The following is a 26,839-nucleotide window of genomic DNA, read 5'->3' on the forward strand; positions in this document are numbered from 1 at the left end:
ATATGTGCTGAAGTTGGAGTAGGAGCTTCTTAAAGAGACAGAGACCCAATTTCAAAGCATCAAAATGCAAAGTAATTTTTTAAGTCGGTTAAGAATTTTTTTATAACAACTGAAGGTAACAGTTACTTGATTGTGCTATAAAATGACACCCATCCTTTTAAGACATATATGCTTTGATTAAACCGTTCTATTGTAGCTCTGACTGCATGTTGAGGGTGATTGTCTCTTGGAAGGTGAGCCTCCAGGCCAGTCTCAAGTGTCTGTTCAGTTCAATTAGAAAATAAATTATAATCTTAAAGGAAAATGAAATGTAAATCAAAATATCCTAGCTTCTTCAAAGAGCGGTTGTCGATGCTGATTGCTGTATGCAGAAAGGATCTTTTTAGATCAACTCAAACAGGAACCTTATTAGTTTTGTGATTTATTTTGAAAGAATCCACCGGATGCGGCGCGACATTACATATGTGAAATGAACAAATGAACGCTGTTCGGATCTGCCCCCTTCATCGTAGCCTCCGCGGTTCAGCAGCAGCAGCGAAGCGATGATCGCCCAGCAGCTCCAGCAGCAGGAGGATCAGCGGCAGGTGAGGCGGACTCTGCCCGGTCCCGGAGCGGCTCTCCTCGGCTCTGTCGGTGAGCCGTGAGCATGTTACCGCTCCGGCCTCCTCCTCGTCCTGGTCCCTGTCACACCGATTGTCATTGTCCCATAGCAAGATGTATTTCAACCGGAGAGGCAAGAAGATCCACAGCGAGGGAGGTGAGTTAAATAACCCAGTTCACCTATTTTAAATGGCTGACCAATCAGGGTTCATCCCGCCGCTCACACTGCGACCTGTCATTGTAAAGTGCTTATCTCATTAGATCAGGCCTGTCACTGCCGGGCATTCAGCGGCCTGTCCCGTCCTGTTTGGACTCGGGTGGTTTTGGTATGTGCCTGGCATAATAACTCCGGACTGCGGCATGCACATGGGGGTGACTTGCAGTATCCCCAAATCCCTTTTATTAATTTTTTAGCCTCCGGATGGGAATTCAAGGGCAACTAGTCTGCAGGTGATGGATTCATTGTGTAACCCTGATATTTTTCATCAAGGGAATCGCTAATGATGCTATGACACCGTCCAAAACTTTGGGATAAAAATATCTAGAGTGGTAACCTCATCGCTCATTCAGGTACTGAATTAACTGATTCATGACATAATTACGGTATTACATAAATCTGTAGCATTGGATTATTGCATTCCACCCACTTGGATGCATGAATGGACTCTTATTTTTAGAGCGCCTCATAGTAAAATATCTGTACATCGCCTGGGCCAGACAGTCCAGGCCAAGCACCTGCAGCACCAATCCAATAAAACCCGATTTAAAAACCACGTGACCGTCCGAGGAGCTCACCGAGCTGCCCCGCCAGGCCATCATCTACAGGTGCATCCCAATAAATCTGATCGAAAAGTTAATTTATTTCTCTTGTCAAATAAAAAAAAAGCATTTTAAGAATAATAACGTTAATGAAACCCCCCAAAATTCAGTTTACAGTATGTGAAAATTACATAAGGCCAGTACATTTGTAACGCATGTATGCTTTTTTGCCTTTCACAATAATTAGAGAAAAAAAAAAAAACAAGAGGAAGGTTTAAGTAACAAAAGCTAATTGCTGAAAAGGCTGACTGTTTACAAAGTGTAGTAGAAAAGCATATTTGTAGAAAGTTTAGTGGAAGGAAAAAGTGTGTTGGAAAAACACAAGCAACGGGGAATAATCACTGCTTTGAGAGTACTGTGAAGTAACTGCCATTCAAGAATTTGTGGGAGATTTACAAGGTGTGTTCTGCGGCTGGAGTCAACACACGCAGGCATACGGAGGACATGAGGAGCAGCTGTGGGTTTGATTCCAACTTCCTTCACTTAAGTTGCCTCATGATCTGTGTGTGTGAGTATGCGGATGTTGTGTTTGTGTGTGACTGGGCCAATATGACTCAGTGTAAAATAGCTATAAGTGGTATTTATGATGAAAAAAAGCTCAATATAAGTACAGTACACCTATTTTCAAATATTTCTGTATCAGACAACAAAAACCATTATTGTGCTTTGCTACTGGAAAGTATTATCTGAATATGATATTGGTGGACTGTATGTCGCCTGAATCTTATTTACATTGGTTTTCTAGAGCTGGCCAAAGCCTTCACTTGTAGTCTCCCAAACCATCAGGACAGCCCCAAAGGAATCTTCATTTTATATTTATACATTAAATTAAAAAAAAAATGTAATGCAGTTTTGTTTACATAGTCACAACTTTATGCTACCAGTTTAATCTTTTTTTTTGTTTTTCACTTTTATTTCAACCAATGTGGTTGACAAAAGTTATCTCAATGAATAATTAATAGTTAATAGTTGTCTGTGTTTGCCTTTAGGCTGAAAAACAGATAAATTTGCTTCTTTCTTTATCCCCTAAAAACATCTGTATTAAAATACTGGCAACTGGGCAGATTGAACTGTTTTGTTACTGAAAATGTTCTATGCAAAAAATAAACTTGACTTAATGGGCTTAACAAGAAGAGGGCCTCCTCCTGTTAAAACTCTACAAAAGGCACAAACTTGGGCCAGCTCTGTTCACTTTGAATAAGGTCTATTAGCTTAAAATATGTAGTTATTTTTTTATTACTTAAAGTAATTCTGCTTTGGACTTCAGAGTTTAGAACTTAAGGACTGAGTACATTGGATATAATTCACCTTGATCTCAATCTTGTTCTTTGGAAGAATTGAAATTTTTGCTGACGTTAACAGTTTTCTGCATTTTGTCTTCTGGGGTTTAAAACAGGTCTGGCTACTTTTAAAATGTAATCTATTAACAACAAAACACTTGATTTTGTAATAAAAATCACATTTGTAAACAATTCTAATGCTCTTGGGAGCCCCCTGCTGGTTTGGGAGTCCTAAACAGGTGCTTCCTTTACTACAGCCTTGCCAGTTTTGGTTAAATGATCAGTTTAAGCTCCAATAGGATCATGCCAAGAAACAATCAGGTTAATTTACATAAATGTCCTTTTAAAGATCTGCTGCTTTTTCCCCCATAAGTATATTATCTTTTTCCTCAAGAAAAGCTGGAGATGAGAAAGAGGTATTCATATATGAGGCTGCAGCAGATGATTTTATGTGTGACAAAGGGTTATTTAAATGGATTGATCTACCAAAGAAGAATATTTGTCCCATTTTGGTGTTTTAAATAGCACATAGTGTCAGGGGTCTTTGTTTTTACGAGTGGCTGTATTGTTCCTGAAGCCTCCAGAAATAAAAAGCAGGGCAGATTGTGAGTGTGTCATCTGGGCCATGAGGACTTTAGGCAGAAGTTTTCTGGATCTTCTGAGTCTTAAAAGGTACATTTTTATAAACTAATTATTGCCCTGTGACTAATGTGAAACCAGAATTTTTTGTTTAAAAAACAAGCTTCCTAATACATCTTTATTTTAAAATGAATGTTGTAGGTCTAACACAAGATTAATGTTTCTACTACATAATCTAAATCCTATCTCCTCAAATAATATTTTAGTTAAACCTACTTTAAAAGTAATTTATGTTTATACATTTGCAGACATAATTTACTTTACTGCCATGCAGGTATAGCATAGAGTAATCACGTTTTAGGACATCAATGCGACATGTGAGAAGCACTCCAGCACAGTATGCTCTTCACGTTGCCTTTACTTTAATCTCTTGGAACCTGATCTCTTGGTAATTTGCTCCAATTAGTGAGCTGCTACAGGCGATGAAGTCCACTGTCAGCCTGTCATATTTGCTCACAATATTCACAAACAGATCTACTTTTAAAGTTTATAGATATCTAAAATAGGTCCTAAGAAAATACAACTGATAAAATTGTTCCTGCTTGATAAATTTGAATGTGTATAGCTGTAAAATGGGATGCCGTTTGTAGTTACACAGTAAAAATAATTAACAGCATTAATTTGGTTTATTTAGCTATTTTAAGAGCGGCTAGAATTCCTGTTTGTTCACTCATAAAACAAAATTATTTATATAACAATTATTTAATATATTCTTTCTGTATTATCTATTTATAGCCGCTCTAAAGTAACTAAAAAGTGAATAGATTATGAACCGGAAGTGTTCGGACTAGACCGCAGTGGCGGATGTTTATGAAGAAACTGTAGTTCCATAAGTAAAGGTCTGCATGGCAATTAAAACGGCACATTCTATGTTTTTAACTGACACGGTGGAAATGTCGAAAGGAAAAAGAATCGATGACAAAGAAAACGTAACTTCGGTGACAAATGCAACCACTCAACAGTGGGGTAATAGAGGCGAGCAAACCCAACTTTTCTTTTGATATTCCACTTCCGCTTAACGGCACGCTAATTTGCATATCAGCTAAATATTTAGCTTGGATCTAAATATTTTGTTACGAGCTAAATATTTAGGTAGCAACCAAAATAGCGAGCAAGCTAAATATTTAGTCCGAAAATTAAATGTTAATTATTTTGGAATTAAATGTTTAGTTAGAAAGCTAAAAATGTTAGCTTTAACTTGAATATTTATTTGGGAACCAAATATTTAGTTTGCAAACTAAAATTTAGCTCCAAATTAATTATTTAGCTTGGAACTCTGACATTTATAAGTGTATGAATAACATGGTCAAAATATGACTGAATAATGAACACATTTTTTTTTTTTTTTTTAATGATGGGGCTAAATAAAGCAAATTATTGCTGTGAATGTTTTGCTGTGTAACTTTACAAACGGTGCCCCATACAAAGGGCCCCATTTTGTACCTCTGTTTGTGTATGTGAGTCGTGCATATCGGCGAAACCGTCAACAGCGCATCTGTTTTGGAAAGATAATGACTGGTCGTCATGGCTGCCTTGATGGCTGTAGATCCCGTTTGGGAGATACAGCGGAAGTAGAAACTAAAATGAGGTGTTTCTACTGGTAGGCCACAAGGGGGCACTCGTGCACAAGCCAGAAGAAATTTATCTGAGCAACTTCCACTTGAAGACATGGAACCTCATGTCATTGTAAATTTGAAATGCAGACTCTGTTTTCAGAAACGCTGTGCGCGTGTAATGACTTGTTGTCCTGTGTGTGTTGTTTTCTTCTCCTGCGGCCTCTTATGGCGCCCACAGAGCAGTTAGTGTTGACCACCATTAGGCAGGAGGCTTCTGAACTTCAGGACCAAGACCAGGGCGCCAACGCTACCATGCGTGCTTGCCTCGCAGACAGGTTTGACAAAAGTGAGTTTACTAAAAAACAACCTGGATGATGAGAAACCCAAGTTGCATGTGCAGCTAGGGGCAGGTGTTTCCCCAGCCTCTGACCCTGATGAGCTACAAATGGGATTTTTAAAAAATACTTTATTTTTGATCTGCTACGGAGTTCGTCTGGTGACATTGGAGTGAAAAAAAGCAGCCACATGAAGTGTCTCTTGCTAAGAATTATTCCATGCCTAACTGCAAGTGTTTGAAGAAGTGATTATAATTCATTCCCAGATTGAAATGAAATGAGATCATGTTTGTTCATTATTGTAGTTTTTGATGATAATTAATAATAATTCATGATAATAATTAATGTTATTATAAAGTTTTCCCACAAATTAAACAAAGTGTTCCCAGAAGTTAAGTTGTGCCCATGAATGAAGCAAGAAGTTACTAAACCCTGCCCAGGAGTTTTGAAAATGTGCCCACAAGTTAAGTCATGGCCACAAGCTGTTAAGTCATGGTCAAAACTTTTTTTTTTCTTCTCCCACTCCACCTGACGGGCTCTGTAATTTGCAGCTGAAAAGTAAAGCAACATTGCTCTGGATCTTGAGTAACTGTAGCTCCTTGGGGCCTGAAGTGATAAAGAGTTGAATGCTGCACAGCACTTCACTCTCACTGCATGAGCTTGTAGCCAGTAGAAAGCACTTTGAACATTAGTGGAGAAAATGGATAAATGGAGGTAAAATAAAAATGTTAGCACATGCATGCTGTAGAAATCAGTACATGCATGCATGTATTACCGCGGCATGCATGAACAGAAGGAAGTACATAAAAAGTGCTGCCTGCATGTGGTGCAGAGAAGCGCAGAGGAGTAGATGCATGATGGGCTATTTTATATCCTCTTGCATAAAAACGTGCACTCTCTCGTCTCTGTGTGAAAATACATCTGTGCGGTGGAAGTGGTTGTCTGACGGTGCGTAGACACGCAGAGTGGCAAAAGTACTCAGCCCTGGCAACCTTTTCTCATTTGGTCATTTTACAGCAATAAGCTTCAATTTATTTTATGAATTAGGATAGTGCATAATTGTGAAGCAGAAGGAAAATGTTGTGTGCAATAATGACCAGTTGTCTAATGTAGTGCAGATGTGGCAGTGGCACCATCAGCCCGTGGGGATGGTTTTCATGAGTTGGTGGGCAGCTATTGTGCAAATTAACATGGCCAAAAAAGATAATTCTCCAGAGATTTGGAGCTGTAAACTTCATCAAATGATGACCCCCAAACAGTTGCTTGAGGGGGGCAACTACAAATGCATGCCATTCTTTTCTTTACATTTATTTCTTTCTTAAATAGAAAATGAAAATCCTATATTCCATATTCTTCACAGTTATCAGCTACCTTGTGTTGGTCCATCACATAAAGCTCGTGCTTGTAACATGACAAACGTTAATAAGATCAAGGGGTGTGAATACTTTTGCAAGGCAATCTACCTGGACACGCTCAACTTATGTTGCTGGTGCGTGTCGCACCTGTAGGATTACCAGGTTATGGATTAACAGCAGGTGAAGTTGCAGAGCAGACACAGAAAGGATTATCATGCTCGCTCACTTCATCGCTAAGAGGCTTTCTTCCCTTTGCTTCCTACTTCGGTACGGTGGCAAATGGACCCACGGGGGCCGATGGCAACCATGTTAGCAAGGAGCTGGAAATAGGACTCAAGGCGCCGGGGCCACAATGGGACATAAGGGTCGCCCAGGCAGACGGAGCTCTGTAGGTAATGTTTTCCTGTGCAGAACTGTACGGAGGCGTATTGTTGACACTTTGATGGCAGATAGGGGCGTCTTGTTTGATTTAATGCATAAGATTATAACATATTGTGCATTGCGATCACAGAAGAGCACATTACTAGTGGTGAAAAATGCCCAGATGAAATGTTTTTGGTGTTTTCCAAGCTGGCCAAGCTAAACTGAATGTGATATGTTGATTATGTAATGATCGTGACAGGCCTAGAGGATGGGACTTCTTCAGTGTTCAGCCTGAGCAGACTTCAGTGAGGCTTGCCGCTGTCTTTGGATTAAAAACAACTCTCATGTTAACAGACAATGACTCCGCAAGACTTTTTTTCTGCTAAATTTGCCAGTCTTGCTGTGAAATAGGTATGCATGCATCCATGTGGAAGCTAATTCTCTTTGAAGTTTTTTTTTTTTTTTCCCCAGATAATAAAAACAGGAACTCAGCCAGAATCCTATCCTAAGTGTGGCATGTGTGGTGGCAGAGCTTGAACATCTGGGGATAGTATCAGCAGCCCTGCCATAGCTGTCGTTATGATTAGCAGCTAATGTCTTCCGGCTCATTTCTTCTCTGGACTGCATCATTGGATTAAGTGTTTAACTGTCTGTGAAGTGGCTTTTTTTTTTGCCATTTAAAATATAGCTCAGATGTGAGATGGTTTGGTTGTGGCTGTTGGGAGTGATAGCACAAGTGCAGCAGCACCACGGTAGTGCCCTGGATTCAATATGCTGTGCCATACTGGAAAATGTAGATGAATTATGCAGTCTCCGTGCATGTATTATTCAGCGATCCAGGCTGCTTTTTAATGGTGAAATTTTGGCAACAACCCAAGTTAAAGGACACGTGAGAACTCTAGAGTTTGTAAAAATTTGAAGTCTTTTTTTTTTTCCTGTGCTTAAGTTATACGTCTGCATTTCTGGATTGCATTGCAGTCTTTTTGCCTCAATCTGAGGTGCCGTTTGTATGAAACAGACATTAGAAAGTGTATAGTACTCAGAAGTTCTTTATTGAGTTATCAAACAAGCTTGTTTCCAAATAATTTAGTTTAAGACTGCTGAACTAAATGGGTAGCTGGCAGGATCTTACTCGCTGGGTATGAGATCAGAGTGTTGAGTGGGGATCAGGCTAGTCTTTCCTGCTCCGGCTGCAGGTTATCAGACCTGAGGTTCCTAATTTGGCTGCCTCAGGTGCGTCGCGTGTAATTGACCTGGGCTGTGCTTTGTTGGAGTTTGCTGCTGACTCATCGGCAGCGCATCAGTGCAGCTACAGAGGCATCTGCGGCCTCCACTCCATCCGCGATGAGTAGTGGGAGCATTGATCTCCACTGAAATGAGCTATAGGCGTGGCGCGGAGAGAGTCTTTATTGATCTTTTCTGGAAAGGTGGAGTCCATCGGGGATAGAAAATGAAGGATAGTGTATTTACAATTTCCAAAGGATTCTTGAAAGACAATGCTGTAACTTGATCACATCAATACAATGGCCTTTTTCTATACTTTTCTCCTCATGTTTACTGTAATCAGTTGAATTGCCTGCTGCCTTGCCGGCTGCCTTAAGAGTTGTTTACAGCACAGTGTGCTGAGGTGCGATTATGACTCACGTCTCAGTTTGTGTATCTCTCATTAGGTCATGTGAAAAGATATAGGAAAAGGCAGAGAGGCTGTCAATTATCAATTCGCTTTAACAGACTTTGACCCTTGCTCTTTGCCTCATACTGGTTCCCTGTGTGATGGCAGAGAATAAATGCTGCATGTACAACACCCTCTATAGTTATTGGCACACCTAGTAAAGATGTGTTTACCAAAGATTTCTACTTTTAAAAGGTGATCAAAACGTATTAAAATTTTTATTTAATAATCCATTGCTTTTTCCCCCCCTGGGGTATAAACTTGATGTGACAAAGAGGTTCATTTGTCTTCCATTCATTTCAAAAATACCTTATTTTCTCAAGGAGAAAATAACTCATATCACGTAAGTATCTTTGAAGAGTTGTTACGTATGATGCGTGGTAATAGTTAGTTTTGCAGCTTATCTGAAGAGGCTTCTGATTTAAGACTGTTGCTGTGTGACAGTCTCATGATTGTCATGACACACTAACAGCTCAATTTCTGGACAGCAAAGGTAATATTCCACATTAAGGCTGGACAAGAACCCAAGTCTACAACGCCCCCCTGCAGAGCGAGGAGGATGGAAGGGGAGTTAAAAAATGATTCAAAGCTCACTGAGCTGTAGCAAAAAGGGGGAATGTCAGGCTTGCCAAGCCCTTTTAGAAACCCTTTCTGGCAGTGGAGGGCGTTGTAAGGCTGTAGGTAGAAGTGTTTTAATTCTAAAAATGTCAAGATGATGTGTTTTGTCCATTCAAAATAATTATATTATTTAACTATTTTAGTTCAAAGAATTTGCTTGTTGTGCATTTAACATTAATACCTCTAGAACTTTTTCACATTTTGTCGTTTTGCGAACACAAACTGCAATGTGTTTTATTGACATTTAAAGTGACAGGCAAATGCAAAGTACGCAAGGTAGAGTCTGTAATAATCAGTTTTCAGGTTTTGGGAGAAACACTAAAGGATGCTTCTCCCAACATTTCCACCTTACCTAGACTTTATTATTTGACTAGAGCAGCTTCTTCTGCATGTTTGTTGTGTCCCCTTATGACTTACGGCAAACTTTTACAGCTCTTGACTTTTCCCCATGCCGGCCAGCAAAGTGAAGTGCAGAAATCCTTCCTTCCACTTCATAATCATGCACTATTTTTGTTGCTCAATCACATAAAATCCCAATCAAACACATCAAGTTTAAGGTTTCTGGATGGTGTTCGGTAAAACACGGAAAAAGTCCTAGGTGCATGATTTCCTTTACAAAACTTACTATCGCAGCCAGATGATTAATCTATGCACTTACATCTGTGCACTGTTTTTTTTTAACTATTTCTCTTCATGCCCAGAATATCCTGCTTGAGTGAAATCGAAGGACTTAATCCAGTTTTGGTTATCGATGATGGGACAGACTAATGCATCTCCTGTTGCACTGCAGCGGTGCAGAAATGGCACTTCAGGACTTTGGAAATTCAATAAGCAGAACCCTGCCAGGGCTTATTCTTTTTTGAATTATTCATGCAATTAGCCTGTTGACGGTTTCACTCACAGACTTTCCTACAGACATGATCCTATAACAAACAACAGGAGAATCTGATCCCATGATTATAAATAGACTCTATTTTAAAGATGGGAACAGTTTGAGGAACGGTGTCCTGCAGGAAGTAGCAGTGGCATCAAAGTAAAGAGAAAGCGACATGAAGTGATCTCTGATGGATGGTTTCTGACTGCCGCATGTCATTTGACCCCATCTGTGCCCAACCACACAACCTTAAGGCGATGCGAGGCTTCTGGCCCTTTAAAAGCTGAGCCCCGCAGCTCTGAAGGAGCTCCATATGGCTTCCCCGCTTCGTTTGTGAGCAGCCGGGGCCGTCGTGTTGGAGGGAGGAGCTCGCCTCAAACGCACCAGATAAAGCCCGTACAGCGTCCCAGCGTGGAGGCGCATACTTCGCTATATCTCACCGGCAGCTTCAGGTTCAGCCGAGCCGAAAGAGGAGCGCGGGGAGGCGGGTAAAGCTGAAACGGCTGCCCTCGCCAGTGCACGCTCGCCGTTGTTCCAGCAGCGGAGTGAACTGTAGCTTCCAGACCCGGTTGCTGCTGTCGCCTGCGTCTTCGCAGAAACGCACGGGCTCCCGTGTTTTATGGGAATAAAATCCACGAAGCTGAAGCGCATGCGGGGGTGAATGAGCGGAGATCACGACGCTTCGAGATGACAAAGCCAGGCGGGCGGGGAGGAGAGGAAGAAGAAGAAGGAGCGGGTGGGATCCCCCTCTTCCTCCTCTGTCACTTTTCTGGATTTTCTCTGTCTACATGTGCGCTCAGTGTCCACATGAGCAGCTGATAAAAAGCAGACTAACCCGCAGTGTTTGTTCGCCTCGCCTTTGTGCATCACTCAGCATATCCATTATTACAGCGGGGGGTCCCCGTGGGCGTTGGGACACGCGCGCGCGCACGCACATGAAAGACAATTACAGAGGGACGGGAAACGTCACCGAATCGACCCGAACCGCTTCAGCAGACCTCAGCACACAGTAGCCGTCCTCTGGTTGTAATTGGTCGCTGTTGATCTGTACAAACCACGTCTCCACGTCTATATGTGTGTGTGTGTGTGTCTCTCCCACCCTTCCCCTGTCTCTGTCTCTCCATCTCCCACTCGGACTCACTCAGCCTCACCTCTCTCCCATCAATCCAACGGCGCAGGACCCTCTGGCTCGTCCGCCGGGTACCGCAAGGCGGATGACGAGATGTCCGGGACCACTTCCCAGGCGGATCCCGTCGACGCCACTGCGCGGACTGTGATCCTCAACCGGACCCAAAGCACCAAGTTCTGCGACAACCACGTGAGGTAGGCTTAAAACTTAACTGCTTTGATGCTTGATTTCTGCTCTGGCATGTATTCATTATCAACGTTATTTAAGTTGGGAAGTTCTTTAAAGTCTTCAAAAATCAACATTTGTAACACAAACCCGTATTATAACGGCACTGGAAACAAACAATTGTTTGAATTTAATCAGTAAAACTGATCTGACAGTTTTATTAGGGTTGAAATCTCACAAGTCTACCAGCTAAATGAAAATGGATTACTTTTATAATTTTAGAGATTTAATGTTAGACACTAACGAAGTAGGACAAAAATTCTTAATTAGAAGTGAAACCAAATATCTCTTGGAGATAAAAATCTGAAAAGTGGGGGATGCTTTTGCCTGCAGCTGGTCTGGGTCAATAGTACTTAAATCCACCTTTGACTGCAGTTAAAGATGCATGTGTTTGGGATATATCTCTACAACTTTTGCACATCTGGAGTCATATTTCCACTTTGCAACGTTGCTCAAGTTCAAGTGCAAATCAGGATAAGCGCATATGTGAACATCGATTTTCAAGGTTGCCACAGATTCTTAATTGGATGCAAGTCTGAACTTGAGCTCAAACCAGCTTTCTTCCTAAGGAAAATCATTCCCGTTGTATAATCCTGCCACCATCATGTTTTCCTTTGGGGATTCTGTGTTCAAGGTGGTGTACAAATTAAAATGTATTTGGTTGACAAGGGTGCCACCTGCTCAGAGGTCAAGCTGGGGCATAAAGGTTACAGTCTGAGTTTAAGCAGAAGCTGAGCTATTTGTTTCATGTCTTCCCCGTCTGTTTGCTCTTCTTCCTATTAAGAAAAAAGGCTACCAGCCTTGTACAAACTTACAAAATATACTTACTCGACTAAATTGGTTAAATTCTTACAAGTTATAAAAGGAAACGCTCAAAGATGAATTTATTTTTTTGTAGCAAGCAGAAGAAATATTCAAACCAGGATTTCACAGAAATATTGACCTTTTCAAAAAGCACACTTTAAACACAAAATATTGTTATATTGTTAAAATATTCAGGCTGCTGTTGTCTTAAATGACAAGTTTGATTCACGCAAAGAGTTTCAATGTTTTTTGTTTGCTTTAGTGAGCAGTGTGGATGAGCAGCATTTCAAAGACGTGGACTCAGAAGTAATTTCATCTAATTGTACAAACTTCATTTTTTTTTCTGAGGAACGCACAAGAGATCAGTGGTTGAATCCCAACTGTAAGGGCTTTTAAGCGTTGTGCTTGAGACAGATAATGACTCTACATGATCCACAAACCATGATGGATTCCAAAATGAATGTTGAAAATGCTTTAAGCTCGCCTCAAAGATGATGCACAGAGCAGAGGACTTAATTTTTTTTGGGCTTGTGCATAACTGAATCAGGTGCTATTATTTAAATATTTCCTCATTTGCCGCACATTTTGCTCTTGACATTAGCACCGCAACATGTTTACTTCTTGGATCTCAAATATGATAACTTCTCTTACAACTTGAAAGTCCATTTAAAATGCCATCTTTGCATTAAATTGTCATTATTTACAAAATCATGCAAAGTTGGCACTTTTAATGGACTTTTAGTGGAACTTTTAGAGCAACTTTGCATTAAAAGTGTCATTATTTACCCAATGACACTTCATGACAGCTGTCATAAACATTCATAAACATTCATAAAGACTTCTTTATGTTCATGACAGGTGTTATGTCATGTTTATGACAGTGTCATGTCAGTCTTATGCACACCCCTTCAAATAAAGTGTTACCAGTCATTTTAATTGCCAATATCTAATACAATCCCAAATTCATTTTTATAGTGTATGTGTTAATTCTTTAACCTTTTGGCGCTTTGTTTGGCTAAAAGATGGTTCAGCAGAGCTGATGTTTGCTTATCAGGTTTTAAATCCACACCGAGCGGAGTTGAAGGACGGTCTCTGACAGTCACCGTGTTTCACCCGTGTGCCACGTAGACTTTGAACCTTGGATATATGGTTGTTTTGCGCCTCCTAAAACGTATTCTTCTTGCTTAAATAGTGATCATTCCTTGAGTTTCTACAAATTCTCACAAATTTTCACCTGAAGATCTCTCTCTCCTGTTAGTGATTATTTGCCGTCTTCCTAAAAGGGTGAGGCTAACATGTTTGAGTGGTGGAAAGAGAGCTTGGCTTAACAAGATGACATGACACAGTGTTGCCCAATCAATACCTCCGCATTAATATTTAATGCTGCTTGGTAAATTAAACCCCAATTACACGTTTCACATAGATTTACACAAAGCTCCTCAGGATGGGTGTGTTTCTGCTGAAGGGAAACTGTGAATAATTATTTTTGCGTGACTGAGGATAAAACCTGTCTCCTGTGCCTCCTCCACGTCAAATGCTTTAGGTGTGATTTATTTTAGACGCGACCTTCTGAGTTTATCACAGCTTTGGTGCGACAAAAGTAAACTCCAATGCAGATCTTTGCACCTTTTCTCTCACATGTGTCCCCACGGTTTTCTGTTGGGCTCACATCTTTAGGGAATCATGTTGTTTTGTTTTAGTGTCATTTTCCTTCGTGTCTTTTCCTGTAGTTTTGTTGTCTGCTTTGCGCAGTCGGTAGATCCACTCTCCTGTTTTGTGTCTGAAAGGGTTTGTTTTCTGCTTTTACTGTGAGGTTTTAGAATGAGTGTTTCTGCTAGATTGAATTTCACTTTAAAAAAACAGAAGCATTTCACCTAATGAGATTAATGTGGGTGCCATTCGGCCATCTGATTGGATGTGCTTGGGCGCTCCGCCTCTCCTCTGTGCAGATTGGACGGACGGGAGCACTCTTGCTCCAGAGGCAAAATGCCTTTCATGTCCTTGTATTCCTGTAACTCTTTAGTTTGTGTTTTAAAGTCCAACAGCGTTATTGATTTTTCTTTCTGAGATTAAAGCATTGCAGCTCTTATCTGTTCACTCCACTGTCCTCCTCCCCATTTCCAGGCTTCACTCTTCAGTACACAGCATGATCATTTTAGAATAAAGAAGTGCCGAAAAATGTGTTTTTCCTCCTAAAGATTTCTTCTAGTCTTGCCTTTTTTTATGTCATCCTTAAAGGTTTCAGATCAAACAGTTTTAATATCGGACATAGCTTGAGTAAACGCAAATGAGCAGTTTTCAAATATTTCTACTTGATACGAGAAAAGTTATCCAAGCAACAAATTTAGCCCTACGACTTGCCCCGACTACAGCAAGTACCAGAAACGACACCCACACCATAACACTGCCACCACTATTTCTGACTGTATGTATTTTTAATACTATCTTAGTTTAGTTAAATAAATTCCACTTTTGTTGCTTATGTCCATGGAATATTTTCCAAAGCCTTGGATCTTCAGCATGTTTATTGGTAAATATTTGACCTTTATCAAATATTTGAAAATGGTCAACTGACCTTAACTGAGTCAGTGAGAAAATGATAAATGACGTAGATAATGTTCTGGAGTTTATCAGCTCCTGGATGACTTGCTGAGGCCCTCTTAGATTAGTTTTGGTTTGCCGACCCCTCCCGGAAAGTTCAGTCAATGCATGTTTTCTCCAGTTGTCGATAATAATGATCCTCTGGAGTCCCAAAGCCATAGAAATGTCTTTGTAATCTTTACCAGACTGACTGATGTAAATGCCTTTGCTTCCCATCTGTTCTTGAAGTCCATTAAATTGGGACATGGTGACTTTTTCAGATTGTTTTAGCCTACCACGTTGTAAGACGGCTTCAGTGTAGTGATTTCATGGTTCTGCATAGCTTTTATCTTAATTAAAAAACTCCTTCGGTATTAACTCCTGGCTATTTTTGTCTAGTATTTAAATTTTGATCAATGATCAATTTTTTTTTAATCTGAGCCAAAGGATGGGGGCACATACTTTTTGACTGCTCCGTACTTTGAATGCTGTTTTCTATAAAAACAGTCCAAAGCTGCACAGCTGCAGGACAGCATCACCCCTGCTGCCAACAGCTGCTCACACTTGTAGCAATGTACACTACAGAAACTAACACATCCAGGTGCTTTTTTTTTCTTTCTTTTTCTTTTTTTGATTCAGTGGGAATGCACGTGTCTGTTGCTGGAGTGCCGTATCGCTTGTCTTTGATTAGATTGAGGCGTGTAGTATCACCAGCTCGGAGGTATCCGTCGCCTCCGGGTCAGGATCCTGTGTGTCGGTGTGACTGGTCAACAGCTGTTGCTCCCATGTTGTTTTTTTTTCATGCAACATCCTGCTCCTCGTATTTTGTGTCTAAGGATGAGGCAGATCTAGAGGGGGCAGTGGTGAGGGTTACGGGTTCATCTCCTTGGCGCTCCTGAATTGCTCCGTGCCATTTGATGCATGCACACTCTCAGCACTCACACACAGGAACATGCACAATCCATTAAAGGAAGCTCATTGCAGAAGCTTTTTCTCTTTACTTAGGTGAAAGAGGGAGGGGGGGAAAACAACAAAACGAGGTCTTAACTTGAATGTTGACTTTATTTTTAGCTTTTTATAAAAGCACTTACTGTAGCTAATGGCTATATCAAGGCTAATCAATACAGCTGTCTGATCAATACAGCTGACTTGCGGATAAATTGGGGCTGCCAAGGTTTCTTCTACCTATTTCCTGACATTCTTGGTCTCAATTTAGTGCGTTGGACTAAATATCTTGATCTATTTATAAGTGCGATGTGTGTGCAGCCTTTAGTGGCCCAGGTTTCCCCTACCTGAGCACATTTGGGTGTTTATAGTCGAAATGGAGTTTTGTTTTATTCATCCTCTAAAGTAAGCGATGCACCAGAGAATTTTACATTAAGATGTCATTATTAATCTATTATTTATTGCACTTTAGTTGCTAATGCATTTCATGACCTTTTCTCTTGTTTGTCTGAGCACATTATCTGTTGTTTCCATTTTCCTCATACAGTACCACCAAGTATGGGATTCTCACGTTTCTGCCCCGGTTCCTCTATGAGCAGATCAGACGGGCGGCCAACGCCTTCTTCCTGTTCATCGCACTTATGCAGGTAGACGCTGAAGCTGGTTCTGGTCAGGGCTGGGCCTGATTCTTTGTCTTTTAGTTTATACTCGAAATGGACCAATCGGAGATCTAAATTTCTAATTTATCTTTGTTTTGTTTTTATCCCTGATCTGTAAAGTCCAGTGTATTGTTTTTCTTTTAAAACTGTAAAAAGTACAACAAAATAAGTTTTCTTGCATTTTATGGACACAGTTAGCATTTCACTTTCTCTAAAACAGAATATTTATAGTGAAATAACTGCATTCACAACATAGTTTTTATCTCATTGGATTTATTTTTGTTAAATCATGAAAGGCAACATTTAACAATATTTAAAAATAAGAGACGTGTCCAACTTCATGTTTATGAAGAAAAGATGACTCAGTTAAACATTATTTAGCACAAAATAGACAAAATGATTACAAAGTTCAAACTTTATAACGTTGGACTGGGTTTTTTTATAGTGGCATTCTGTGAAGTTAACAGATTTCCACTATTGCCCTGTAGCAGAGATATCACTATTTTGAGCTGACATCAGCATTAAAATGAAAATAAATCCTCTAAGTAGTGAAAGCTAACAGCTAGCTATTAATACACTGTTTTTGCTGACTTGTGCTGTTCAAAACTGAAAATGTTTATCAGTGGGACACATTGTAGAATGTTAAGTCTACAATTTCATAATGAAACATTAACTGTGACGGTTCCAAACCATTACCATCATTTTAAAATCCAGTTTCTTCCCTGGCGGATAGAATTGGACTCAACATGTCACTGGATAGAGAGCGTACCAGGTTTTACAAAGTTAAGCTTCATGGATCTTATGGAGATGTTGATTAAAGCTCTGCTGCTACTTCAGTTGCTATCCAGCAAGCAGTCTTTACAAAGTCTATGCATAATATCTTCCATGGACCTGTTGTAGACTTGGACTTAGTCTCAAGTCCAAGTGATCTAAATGTACCTTTGATCTAAGGTATATTTAGATCAAAGTCCTGTTCCAGCAGAATATGGACGCCGAGATATAAATTTAAATATATGTTGATACTGACGTTTTATAACCCAGAATGCTTTAACTGAGACATTCAGCCCTGTCTGTTTATTGATTAGTAAGAATCAAATTATCCTAAACAAATGGTTTTTTGGAGGGAAAAAAAAGGCAAAATAACGTAAATGCAAGAGCAAAGAAATTGCATTATCCTGTTCATGCATATTTAATATGCATTAAAATCTCAGATATTCACCAAGATTTTATTGCTTTTCCATGGATCCATTACATTCTCATCAACATAATCTTTACAAACATCTTGCAAATATACTAGAGTTTTTAATGTGCAAGCTAATAGATATTCTTCAGAAGCACTTGGCAATCTACTTACAAAAGGACCCTTCTGCTTGTCATTATTGCCGTCATCTTAGATAATAGTAATGATTCTTCTGTGCTGCCCACCAGCACATATAAAAGTATAGATTCTGTTTCTTTCTCATCAGCAAATCCCCGATGTATCACCGACCGGTCGCTACACCACTCTGGTTCCGCTCATCTTCATTCTCACTGTGGCGGGAATTAAAGAAATCATAGAGGATTATGTGAGTAGCTCAGCAGGGACTTAGTCAAGACTTGTAATATTGCTCCTAGAGCAGGTTTACTCCAAATATTTATAGTTTCATTCTATTTTCTTCTTGCCCTTTTGCAGAAAAGACACAAAGCCGACAACACGGTGAACAAGAAGAAGACGACAGGTATATTGAGTGATTTTTTTCCATGAGCGTGCGCGTCTGTTTGCCTGGGTTTTGTTTTCCTTTCATGGTTCGATGAATGGCCCTTGTCTGTCGGTCATTATAGCATTAGAGGGCACTCAGACCAAGACAAAAAAAAAAAAAAAAAAAGACAAAGGTTTAGAGGCCATGAATACTGTATGAGAGCCGCTACATAGGCTTGACTGATGGCTGTGTTGTCGTTGTCTCTCAGTGCTGCGGAGCGGAGCTTGGCAGACGATCATCTGGAAGCAGGTATCGCTATCATCGCAAACGCGGCTGCTGCCGTCTCATTTATCATGCTTGTGATTTCTCATTCATTTCATCGTATCATACTGGCATAAATGACGAAAAAAAATTATTTTAAAATAATTCAAGGTGTCTAAAGTTAAAACTCTTGAGAATACAACAACTGTTAGTTAAGAAGAAAAATGTTGACGGTCCCAAAATAAATTCATCCTCTTAAAAAAAAAAAAAAAAACTTTCTGTAAATTTCAGTACAAAATATGTATTTTTCAAAATGGGAAAGACAAGAAATCCTATTGAGCATGTCTGCTTAAGCTTCAAGCACCCAAACTTTGGAACAAACTGTCTTTAAATACTAAGACGGACATCTTCGCTTCCTGTTTTTACGTCTGTTTTAAAAACACACCTTTTCTTCATTGTCTTTAATAAGTCGTGAGTCGACATGATCTTATGTTTTTGCAACGTATGGCCACTTTTAAGTAAGGTAGATGATCTGTGATGCAACGGGCCTGTTTCAGAGTGTATGAACCCTTTCAATTTTTGGAGGAAATTCTTGTGAAACCTGACATAAAAACCCAAAATGGGTCATTTGGATTGATGATCCAGTCAACCCAATCAGACACAAAATAAAAAATTTTCCACATTGGTCACAACTCCCTGAAGGATTCATTTCTTTCATTCAAAATGACCAGAAAATATTTCTTTTTACTCTATTATCACAAACTGAAGCTGCAAATGTTACTGAGGTTGAGCTAACCCAGATAAGGAATGATCAAATATCCCTCTTGTCCAATACTCCTCCATTTTAATGTGATTCAGGAAAGGGGTATGTGCTTTCTATTTGGAATAGGGGAGGCATTAAGTGTCAACAGTTCAGAAATGTGACAATAAATGTGGCAAAAAATAATTATGGAAAAAATAACCTATTTCTGAATAAGTTTTCCCCTCTACGAATAAATATACTCAGTTTAAGCGTTCAGCTTTTTTGCAACACTTCAGGGTTTTTAGGCTTTTCTGTAGCTAATAAACGTGGAGAGTGCTGAGTTGTACAAAAACAGAAAGCAAATGCGTAACTGAAATGAAAGCCAGCTCATCGAGATAATTAAACGTGTAATCAGAGTTGGAGGAGAAATGTGCCGAATCAAGAGCAGCAACACAGTTGAGCTTAGTTATTAGATGCAAGTTCCCAAATGCTCTGTTGTCACAATGCAGTGCGGACTTGTTTTCCTAAGATTTGGGCTCCTTATTGAATGTCCTCATTAACTGGGCCCAGCTGTGCTCAGCCTCGCTCCATTAGGTCGAATCAAGTCAGATCTGGGTCCTTGTTACAGAGTATGGGTGACAAAGCTTGTTTATCAGGATTTAAGCTTCAGTGTGTCAGGACAGGTAAGGGAATTTGTTCCAGCTTGTCATCCAGTCTAATTAAAGTTTGCTTCTGAAAGAAGTTTTGTCTAAAGTTTCGTAGTTTGTGCGAACGTTCTCTCAATCTCTCACTGTGAGAACAGGTTTGTTTAGATTTTTGAGATCCATTGCATTCCCTTTGTGCCTCTTTAAAAAGAGTAAACAATCTGCAGCAGGGTAGTTTCTCTTGTGCGTAGTGATGCTTTGTATAAACTTTCCACACCCTTGTTTTCAAAAGAGATTACATTCTTTTATTGTTGTTGTTGCTGTTCTTTGGAACATATTAAATGCAGACAGGTTAATAATATAAGTTTTCCTTTTGTAATTTTGAAATATTGCATTGCTTCCTGTTCTTCTTCAAAGCTCCTTGCCCGTAATGAATGACTATTTATGATGGTTACTGGCATGACTGCACCATGCTTGACTGATTTAAATAAAAGTAACAACTTTTGCTTGCTGAACCTTGCCTCTCCTTTTCTTATCGCCACGTTCTTTCAAGCTGTTGTTTCTGAAGTCTGAATTTGTTGCAACCTGACCAGAACATGATGCACTGCTGTGCTTGCTGTCATCTTATCACAAGTCTTTTCCCTCTGATGGCTGTTTTCTTTGTAGTCACTGATTAACCTCCCTCTTTTTTTTCTTTTTTTCCCTCTCTTCACCTACCCATGCCCCCACACAAACGCTTGTTCCTCTCGCTCATTCTGTCGCTCCTCTGCATCCTGGCCACCAGGTGGCAGTAGGGGACATAGTGAAGGTGACCAATGGCCAGCATCTTCCAGCTGACATGGTTATAGTGTCGTCCAGGTCAGACTCCGTTTTGCGTGCGTGTGTGTGTGTGTGTGTGTGTGTGTGTGTGTGTGTGTTAGAAAATTGTTTGATTAATGCCAGAAAATGTTTTCCTAAATGTGACACTGGCATGCCTTTTTACTTAATTGGGTTTTAATTACGTTTTTGCTGACTGAGGTGGTGTTGGATGATTTAAACAATTCCACATGACTTTAACTGAATTTTAAACAAACCAATTAAATTAATTGTTATTAATCTAGTGTAATTGTATAATTTTAACTTTGCTGCCATTTCTGCAGCGAGCCACAAGCCATGTGCTACATTGAGACCTCAAACCTGGACGGAGAAACCAACCTGAAGATCAGACAGGTACAGTAATCTGTGTTTAGCAGAATTTATTTGGGTTTGGGTGTGCACGGGTTTAACTGTAGGTTTAAAATATTGAAATGGCTTATGTAATGCTTTCTAGATTTAGGAAAAAAGCTGCTGAAAAAATGTTCTTCTCACTTTTTATTTTCTCAAATGGGAAACTCTGCCTCTAGAATAAATTGTTTAAGAAACCATTGTTTCCCTACCCATTGACAGAGTTCCTATACAGTCTGGAAAAGTTAGATTTAAAAAATATATATATTTTCCAGGTTTGGAAAAAGAATAGTGAGGGAAAAATATTTCCGAACATTATTACTTTTTCCCCATCCATGAATCCATTTATTCGCTCATCCATAAATCTTAATTTATCTTCCCACTGGTCTGTATTTCCTTCCATCTGTTGTTCCATCTACGGTTCAATGAGGACTGACAACTGACAGCTTCAGTCCAGGAAAAAGTATGAATTTTTGAAATGAAGATCTGTAGGAACTCCTGTCTTGATTGTGTAGTAAAAATATTTTATACTCTCTTTTACTTCTGTAAGTACACATTTAAAACAGACCAAGGAATGCGGAAAACTTGTATTTTTCCAGCAACTTTACATTGTCAACTTTTCCTCAAATTTCTTTGGACTCTTGTTCTGTTTTGCGCATTTATAAATCTTCCACTTCTTTGGTTTGGCTTTACATGCAGGGTCTTCCCCTGACGGCTGGTTTTCAGACCCTGGATGACTTGATGGCGTTGTCGGGCCATTTGGAGTGCGAAGGCCCCAACAGACACCTGTATGACTTCACCGGCACGCTGCGCCTGGTGAACCAGAAGTGAGACATGCACAGCTTTTAGCAAAAGTTGTATTGCCAAAAACTATGGATGATTTCTTTCTTTTGTATTTTTTCTTTCTTTAAAAAAAAAAACTGGTTGAAGAAATTTTTAAATGACAGATAAATAAAATGTGCACCAATGTAGTTGTGCAACAAAGGCTGTTCAGAGTTAGAAATTTGGATCCTTCAAGGGAACTGACATTCTGAGAATCCAAACATCTGGCATAAGAAAAGCAGAGCCATAAAAGAAGTCAATGTTGATTCCTAAATGCTATAAATTTCCACTCGTGGACGAAATCTCCATTTGCTTTACCTCAGTCCAGCTCCTCTGGGTCCAGACCAGGTTCTGCTGCGTGGAGCCCAGCTCAGGAACACACAGTGGGTTGTGGGAATCGTCGTCTACACTGGCCACGACTCTAAACTAATGCAGGTAGCGCAAACCTCTGCGCTTTGAAAAGCCATGAAAAGTATTCTTTCTATATTTAACAGAAATTGACACAATAATTATAGACTTCAACAAGGAGTTTGCATTTACTCTTATACTTAAAATTAACAAGTTGTTTTATAATGCATTCTCTTTAGTGGTTATTCGACATGACTAATTTATAGATGTAAACAGAGAAGTTTAGCTGGATTTTTCTGCCTCAGACATTACCTTATTACTCCTTTGATTTCGTCACCTTTTCAGAACTCCACCAAGGTGCCGCTGAAGCGCTCGAACGTGGAGCGGGTGACCAACATGCAGATCCTGGTCCTGTTCGGCATCCTGCTGGTCATGGCGCTGGTCAGCTCGGTGGGCGCCGCCATCTGGAATAGGGAGCACACGGACGAGGCCTGCTGGTACCTGTCGCGGGCCGGTGAGAGCATGCGCATATTCACAACGCCTTGCAAGCTGTTGGGTCTAGTGCATGAAAAGCCACAGAAATGCACATGCTTTGCTTTAAAGGTATTTTTTTTCTTCCCCCTCCAGGTGACATCTCTCTTAACTTTGCATACAACCTGCTGACGTTCATCATCCTCTACAACAACCTGATCCCCATCAGCCTGCTAGTTACCCTGGAGGTGGTGAAGTTCACACAAGCCCTCTTCATCAACTGGGTATGAATCATATCTTATTTTATAATCGATTAACTCTGCTAAAATCAAAATCTTCAATGTAATTTAGTGGGATTTTATTTGCTACACCAGGGGCCAAGAATATTAAGCCATTTTGCTTTCAGGACAACCAAATAAAACTTTAGAGCTGCAAATGTCCCAAAACTTTTTGAAAAAAAAAAAAAAAAGACAACTCTTTAGGGAAGTATCTACTTTAGGAAATCTCTTGTCATTTTAAAGAACCAGCATTTTATTTCTATTTTTAGGATTTAAAATAAACATAACTGGTACTTTCAGTGTCATTCTTTGTGGAAATTCAGCGCAAATATTGCAAGAAACTTTTAAAAATGGTTAAAAACCTGCATTGTTAATATAAAAACATTAGTTAATTCTGTATTGTTTTTAGCTAAAGTTTTAAAGAGCCATTGTGGAAAGTCCAAAGAGCCACTCCAGAGCAGCAGGTTGCAGCCTCCTGTTATATTCCTGCTTTATTATCTCCTCAGGACGTTGAGATGTACTACTCGGAGACGGACACACCGGCTATGGCGCGAACATCCAATCTCAATGAAGAACTGGGCCAGGTCAGGTGCAAAACCTCAACAACTGGCTTCTGAATTAAGAGCAGCACAATACATTAAAGCCATCTCTGTCTCTTCCAGGTGAAATACCTCTTTTCTGACAAGACTGGAACGCTCACGTGTAACATCATGCACTTTAAGAAGTGTACCATTGCGGGAATCACATACGGGTCAGTCATCCTTTATTTAAACACCTCTTTTACATCCCGAGTTTACCTGTAAAACGAGGATCCGGATAAGAGAATATGAGCTCAGAATGCTGCTAAATACGCTTCTGCTGTTTCAGTCGCTACATTATGTAGCAGACTAACCCAATTAAGGCTGAGCCGATTGTACTTTTACATGTTTAATCAAAGAAACTAATCACCTGTTTTCGACCTGATTCAACCTCATTCATTACTGCAGCCACTTCCCTGATCTTGACTGTGATCGTTCAATGGAGGACTTCAGGTGAGTGGCCTCCCAAGCTTCCCAATTCTGTTTTGCACGTGTAGTAAATGATTAACTGTGTGCCTGCTTGCTTTAAATGGAGCATTAAACAATGCCTTTTAATCAACGAATCCATTAGTTTCTGTCTAATAACCGAAACATGTTTTTGTCCCTCAGCAACCTGCCGTCCAACAGCCATAACTCCACAGAGTTTGACGACCCGAGTCTCATTCAAAACATTGAAAAGAATCATGTAGGTGTCCTGTTTTTCTTTCTTGTGTTTTAGATTCAATCTAAATTAAAAAGGTTGCAGTGAATGTTGTTATTGTTTCCAACCTTTTTGCCTGTTTTTAGCCAACATCACCTCAGATCTGCGAGTTCCTGACCATGATGGCGGTGTGCCACACTGTCGTACCGGAGAGGGAGGACGACCAGATAATTTACCAGGCCTCGTCGCCGGACGAAGGAGCGCTGGTCAAAGCTGCCAAAGGACTCGGCTTCGTCTTCACAGCCAGGACCCCTCATTCGGTCATCATCGATGCGGTAAGCTTGTGTGGTAAATCTGAGCTGGGATTTTGGATAGAAATTCATAACTTGCTGTGTGAAGGACATGGCAAGGCGATCTCATTGGATGAGGGGAAAACTAGACTTTTTGGACCGATTGTTACCCTTCAATGCGACATCCAGTTTAGAGTTAGAAAATTCTGTGAATTTTCAAAGCTAGCAAACTTTACTTGCAAATTTTATGGGATTAAACAGAAACGGACCTGAAATTTTAAATACTAAAGGTTACTGCATTTCACTTATCCCTGGTAATGTATGTTATTCAGCTAAATCGTGACTAAAACAAATGTCATGTGAGTAAAGTTAAATATTTTTATGCTGTTGCTCAATCACATGCAGCTTCTGGAAATTTTCTGGAGCCTTTTGGCCCATTGTAATGCTAATCCGTAGTGTGAGCCAGGATAATGTCAGTATTATTCAGTGGGAATGCTTTTTCAGGATGGATAGGAATTGTAGGAATTGATAGATGGATGGAGTAAATAAAAATGAACACTTTTTAGATATTTATTTAAAAAAATAAGTTTATTCCGCTTTTGAAATGTCTAAATGATTTTACAAGTATGGACAGTTTCACCAAAAATCTGAAAAGCAACTCTATTCTTTTTTTTTTCTTTCCTTTTTTGGTATAAGTTGACAAGCTTTCTGTGTTTCAGAGAGGAAAGGAAATGACCTATGAACTTCTGAACGTACTGGAGTTCTCCAGGTAATCCTCCCCGAAATGCCCTTGCACCCAAATAGTCGTGTTGTGACATTCCATTAAAACTACACCTTCCTCTTCCCACAGTAATCGCAAACGCATGTCCGTGGTGGTGAGGACGCCCTCTGGGAAGCTGCGGCTTTACTGCAAAGGAGCTGTAAGTTCATCAGATAGTCGTTGTTATTCTGTCAGTAATTTTGAATTTAGGTTGAAATTTAATTTTTTTGTTTTTTTTTAGGATAATGTCATCTTTGAACGACTGACGGAAGCATCTCAGTATAAAGATCTAACCATTGCTCATCTAGAGCAGTTTGCGACTGAAGGTATTGTTTACCCACTGAAAGAACAGCAGATGTCTTCATATTTGCATTCAATGGAGGAAAATAAACTGCAGTACTATCAGCTAACATATTTAACAGGAGAATGAGCTCAGAGGTCCTACTGGACTCTATTCTTGTTTAACGTTTCTAGTAATGATTTACCAGATATCTGTACAATTTCATTTTTATTTTTCATTCTTGCATCAGCTCTAATCCAAGGAAATCTTTGACTGTATTGCAACATTTTAAAACATGATTTGTATTGAGAATATTTTGGCAATTACTATAATTAAGTAAATAAGATTTAGCAAGAATTTTCTCAACCTCCTTCACCTCCCTTTTAAATATGGAGTCATGACAATGGTGTTGGCACAGGTGTGTTTTTTCTGGATAAGATTTGCTGGAATTAGATGCGATTTTGTCTAAATCTGGTGTAAAAACAATAGCAGAGACTTTCAGCTGACTTTCAGGAAGAGTTCCATCTGTAATCTGGTTTAATGGAAAAAGCACACAGTGGAGTAAAAAGGTTGCTGATATCTTTCAATATTTTTAAAACCTACCTTTCTGCAAGCACTTGTCAAAGTAATCCTTTGGAAAACAAGAGCATTAAATGTTCCTGCTGTAAATTTGCTATTTGGCTTTTACTTTCAGTGATTGCACAAATTCAGGAATACAGCTTTAGAACCAATTATTCAGTCCAAATCTCCCCCCTCATCTCATAAATCAGATTTGAACCTGGATTAAAATCTTTTGTGCTTTTGAATGCACAAAAACACACCAAGTGTTTTATCAACTTCACCTGAAAACAGAAGCAGTTTTATCTACCCTTAGTGTATTTTTCATCAGCCTCTCCTTGTTTTGCTCCTTCAGGTCTGAGGACGCTCTGTTTTGCCTATGTGGACCTGGAGGAAGGCGCCTATCAGGAGTGGTTGAAAGAATACAATCGTGTCAGCACTGAACTTAAAGACCGCACTCAGAAACTAGAAGAGTGTTACGAACTACTGGAAAAGGTATTAACAAGTTTAATCTATTGTGTTTGAATGCTGTTGATCTCCCACTAGTGTCGTTCTGCAAATCTTGCATTATAACTGCTTAAGCATTAAATTGGCTACATCTGTGCTTGCTGCAGCATGTTTTGCACCAAGATGTTTTTTTTTATCGCACTGTAACTTCTGGATGAATCTCCTCCAACATGCCTGAAGAAAATTGTTAAATTCCCTCATCAGCCTGTAAATAAGCTCTGCAGAGGCATGCTAGCAAGCTATTAATTTGATTTGGGTACGATGGAGGAGGGATGCATCTAAATGTTCCAGGTTAATAATGGCTCTTGAGTTAGAGTTGACCACC

At 39.7% G+C, this 26,839-nt stretch overlaps 1 protein-coding gene across 12 annotated transcripts in view; it reads left to right on the plus strand.

Annotated features, from left to right (window-relative positions):
* Window positions 1-457: 457 nt before the first annotated feature.
* The window catches only part of atp8a2 (ATPase phospholipid transporting 8A2), a 61,817-nt gene continuing 35,435 nt past the window's right edge, over window positions 458-26,839 (plus strand). For 2 of the 12 annotated variants that reach the window (XR_001662418.1, XM_016672666.1), the window contains exons 1-22: window positions 4,199-4,313; window positions 5,133-5,240; window positions 11,257-11,434; window positions 16,342-16,441; window positions 17,920-18,018; window positions 18,126-18,171; window positions 18,401-18,441; window positions 20,564-20,637; window positions 20,919-20,988; window positions 21,682-21,809; window positions 22,128-22,239; window positions 22,498-22,666; window positions 22,780-22,907; window positions 23,408-23,485; window positions 23,564-23,652; window positions 23,888-23,932; window positions 24,089-24,164; window positions 24,266-24,454; window positions 25,129-25,178; window positions 25,260-25,329; window positions 25,411-25,495; window positions 26,363-26,502. Coding sequence is in view for 11 of the 12 variants with exons in the window: in XM_016672666.1 (XP_016528152.1) it covers window positions 4,208-4,313; window positions 5,133-5,240; window positions 11,257-11,434; window positions 16,342-16,441; window positions 17,920-18,018; window positions 18,126-18,171; window positions 18,401-18,441; window positions 20,564-20,637; window positions 20,919-20,988; window positions 21,682-21,809; window positions 22,128-22,239; window positions 22,498-22,666; window positions 22,780-22,907; window positions 23,408-23,485; window positions 23,564-23,652; window positions 23,888-23,932; window positions 24,089-24,164; window positions 24,266-24,454; window positions 25,129-25,178; window positions 25,260-25,329; window positions 25,411-25,495; window positions 26,363-26,502 (2,181 nt within the window). In the remaining variant the exon portion in view is untranslated. Of the gene's footprint in view, window positions 758-4,198; window positions 4,314-5,132; window positions 5,241-9,931; window positions 11,186-11,256; window positions 11,435-16,341; window positions 16,442-17,919; window positions 18,019-18,125; window positions 18,172-18,400; window positions 18,442-19,147; window positions 19,819-20,563; window positions 20,638-20,918; window positions 20,989-21,681; window positions 21,810-22,127; window positions 22,240-22,497; window positions 22,667-22,779; window positions 22,908-23,407; window positions 23,486-23,563; window positions 23,653-23,887; window positions 23,933-24,088; window positions 24,165-24,265; window positions 24,455-25,128; window positions 25,179-25,259; window positions 25,330-25,410; window positions 25,496-26,362; window positions 26,503-26,839 lie in introns of those variants that run through there. The other 10 variants (XM_007554529.2, XM_007554530.2, XM_016672663.1 and 7 more) reach the window with 10 other exon arrangements.

The sequence above is a fragment of the Poecilia formosa genome, unplaced genomic scaffold (assembly GCF_000485575.1).
Source record: "Poecilia formosa unplaced genomic scaffold, Poecilia_formosa-5.1.2 Scaffold64, whole genome shotgun sequence".
In the NCBI taxonomy this organism is placed as follows: domain Eukaryota; kingdom Metazoa; phylum Chordata; class Actinopteri; order Cyprinodontiformes; family Poeciliidae; genus Poecilia; species Poecilia formosa.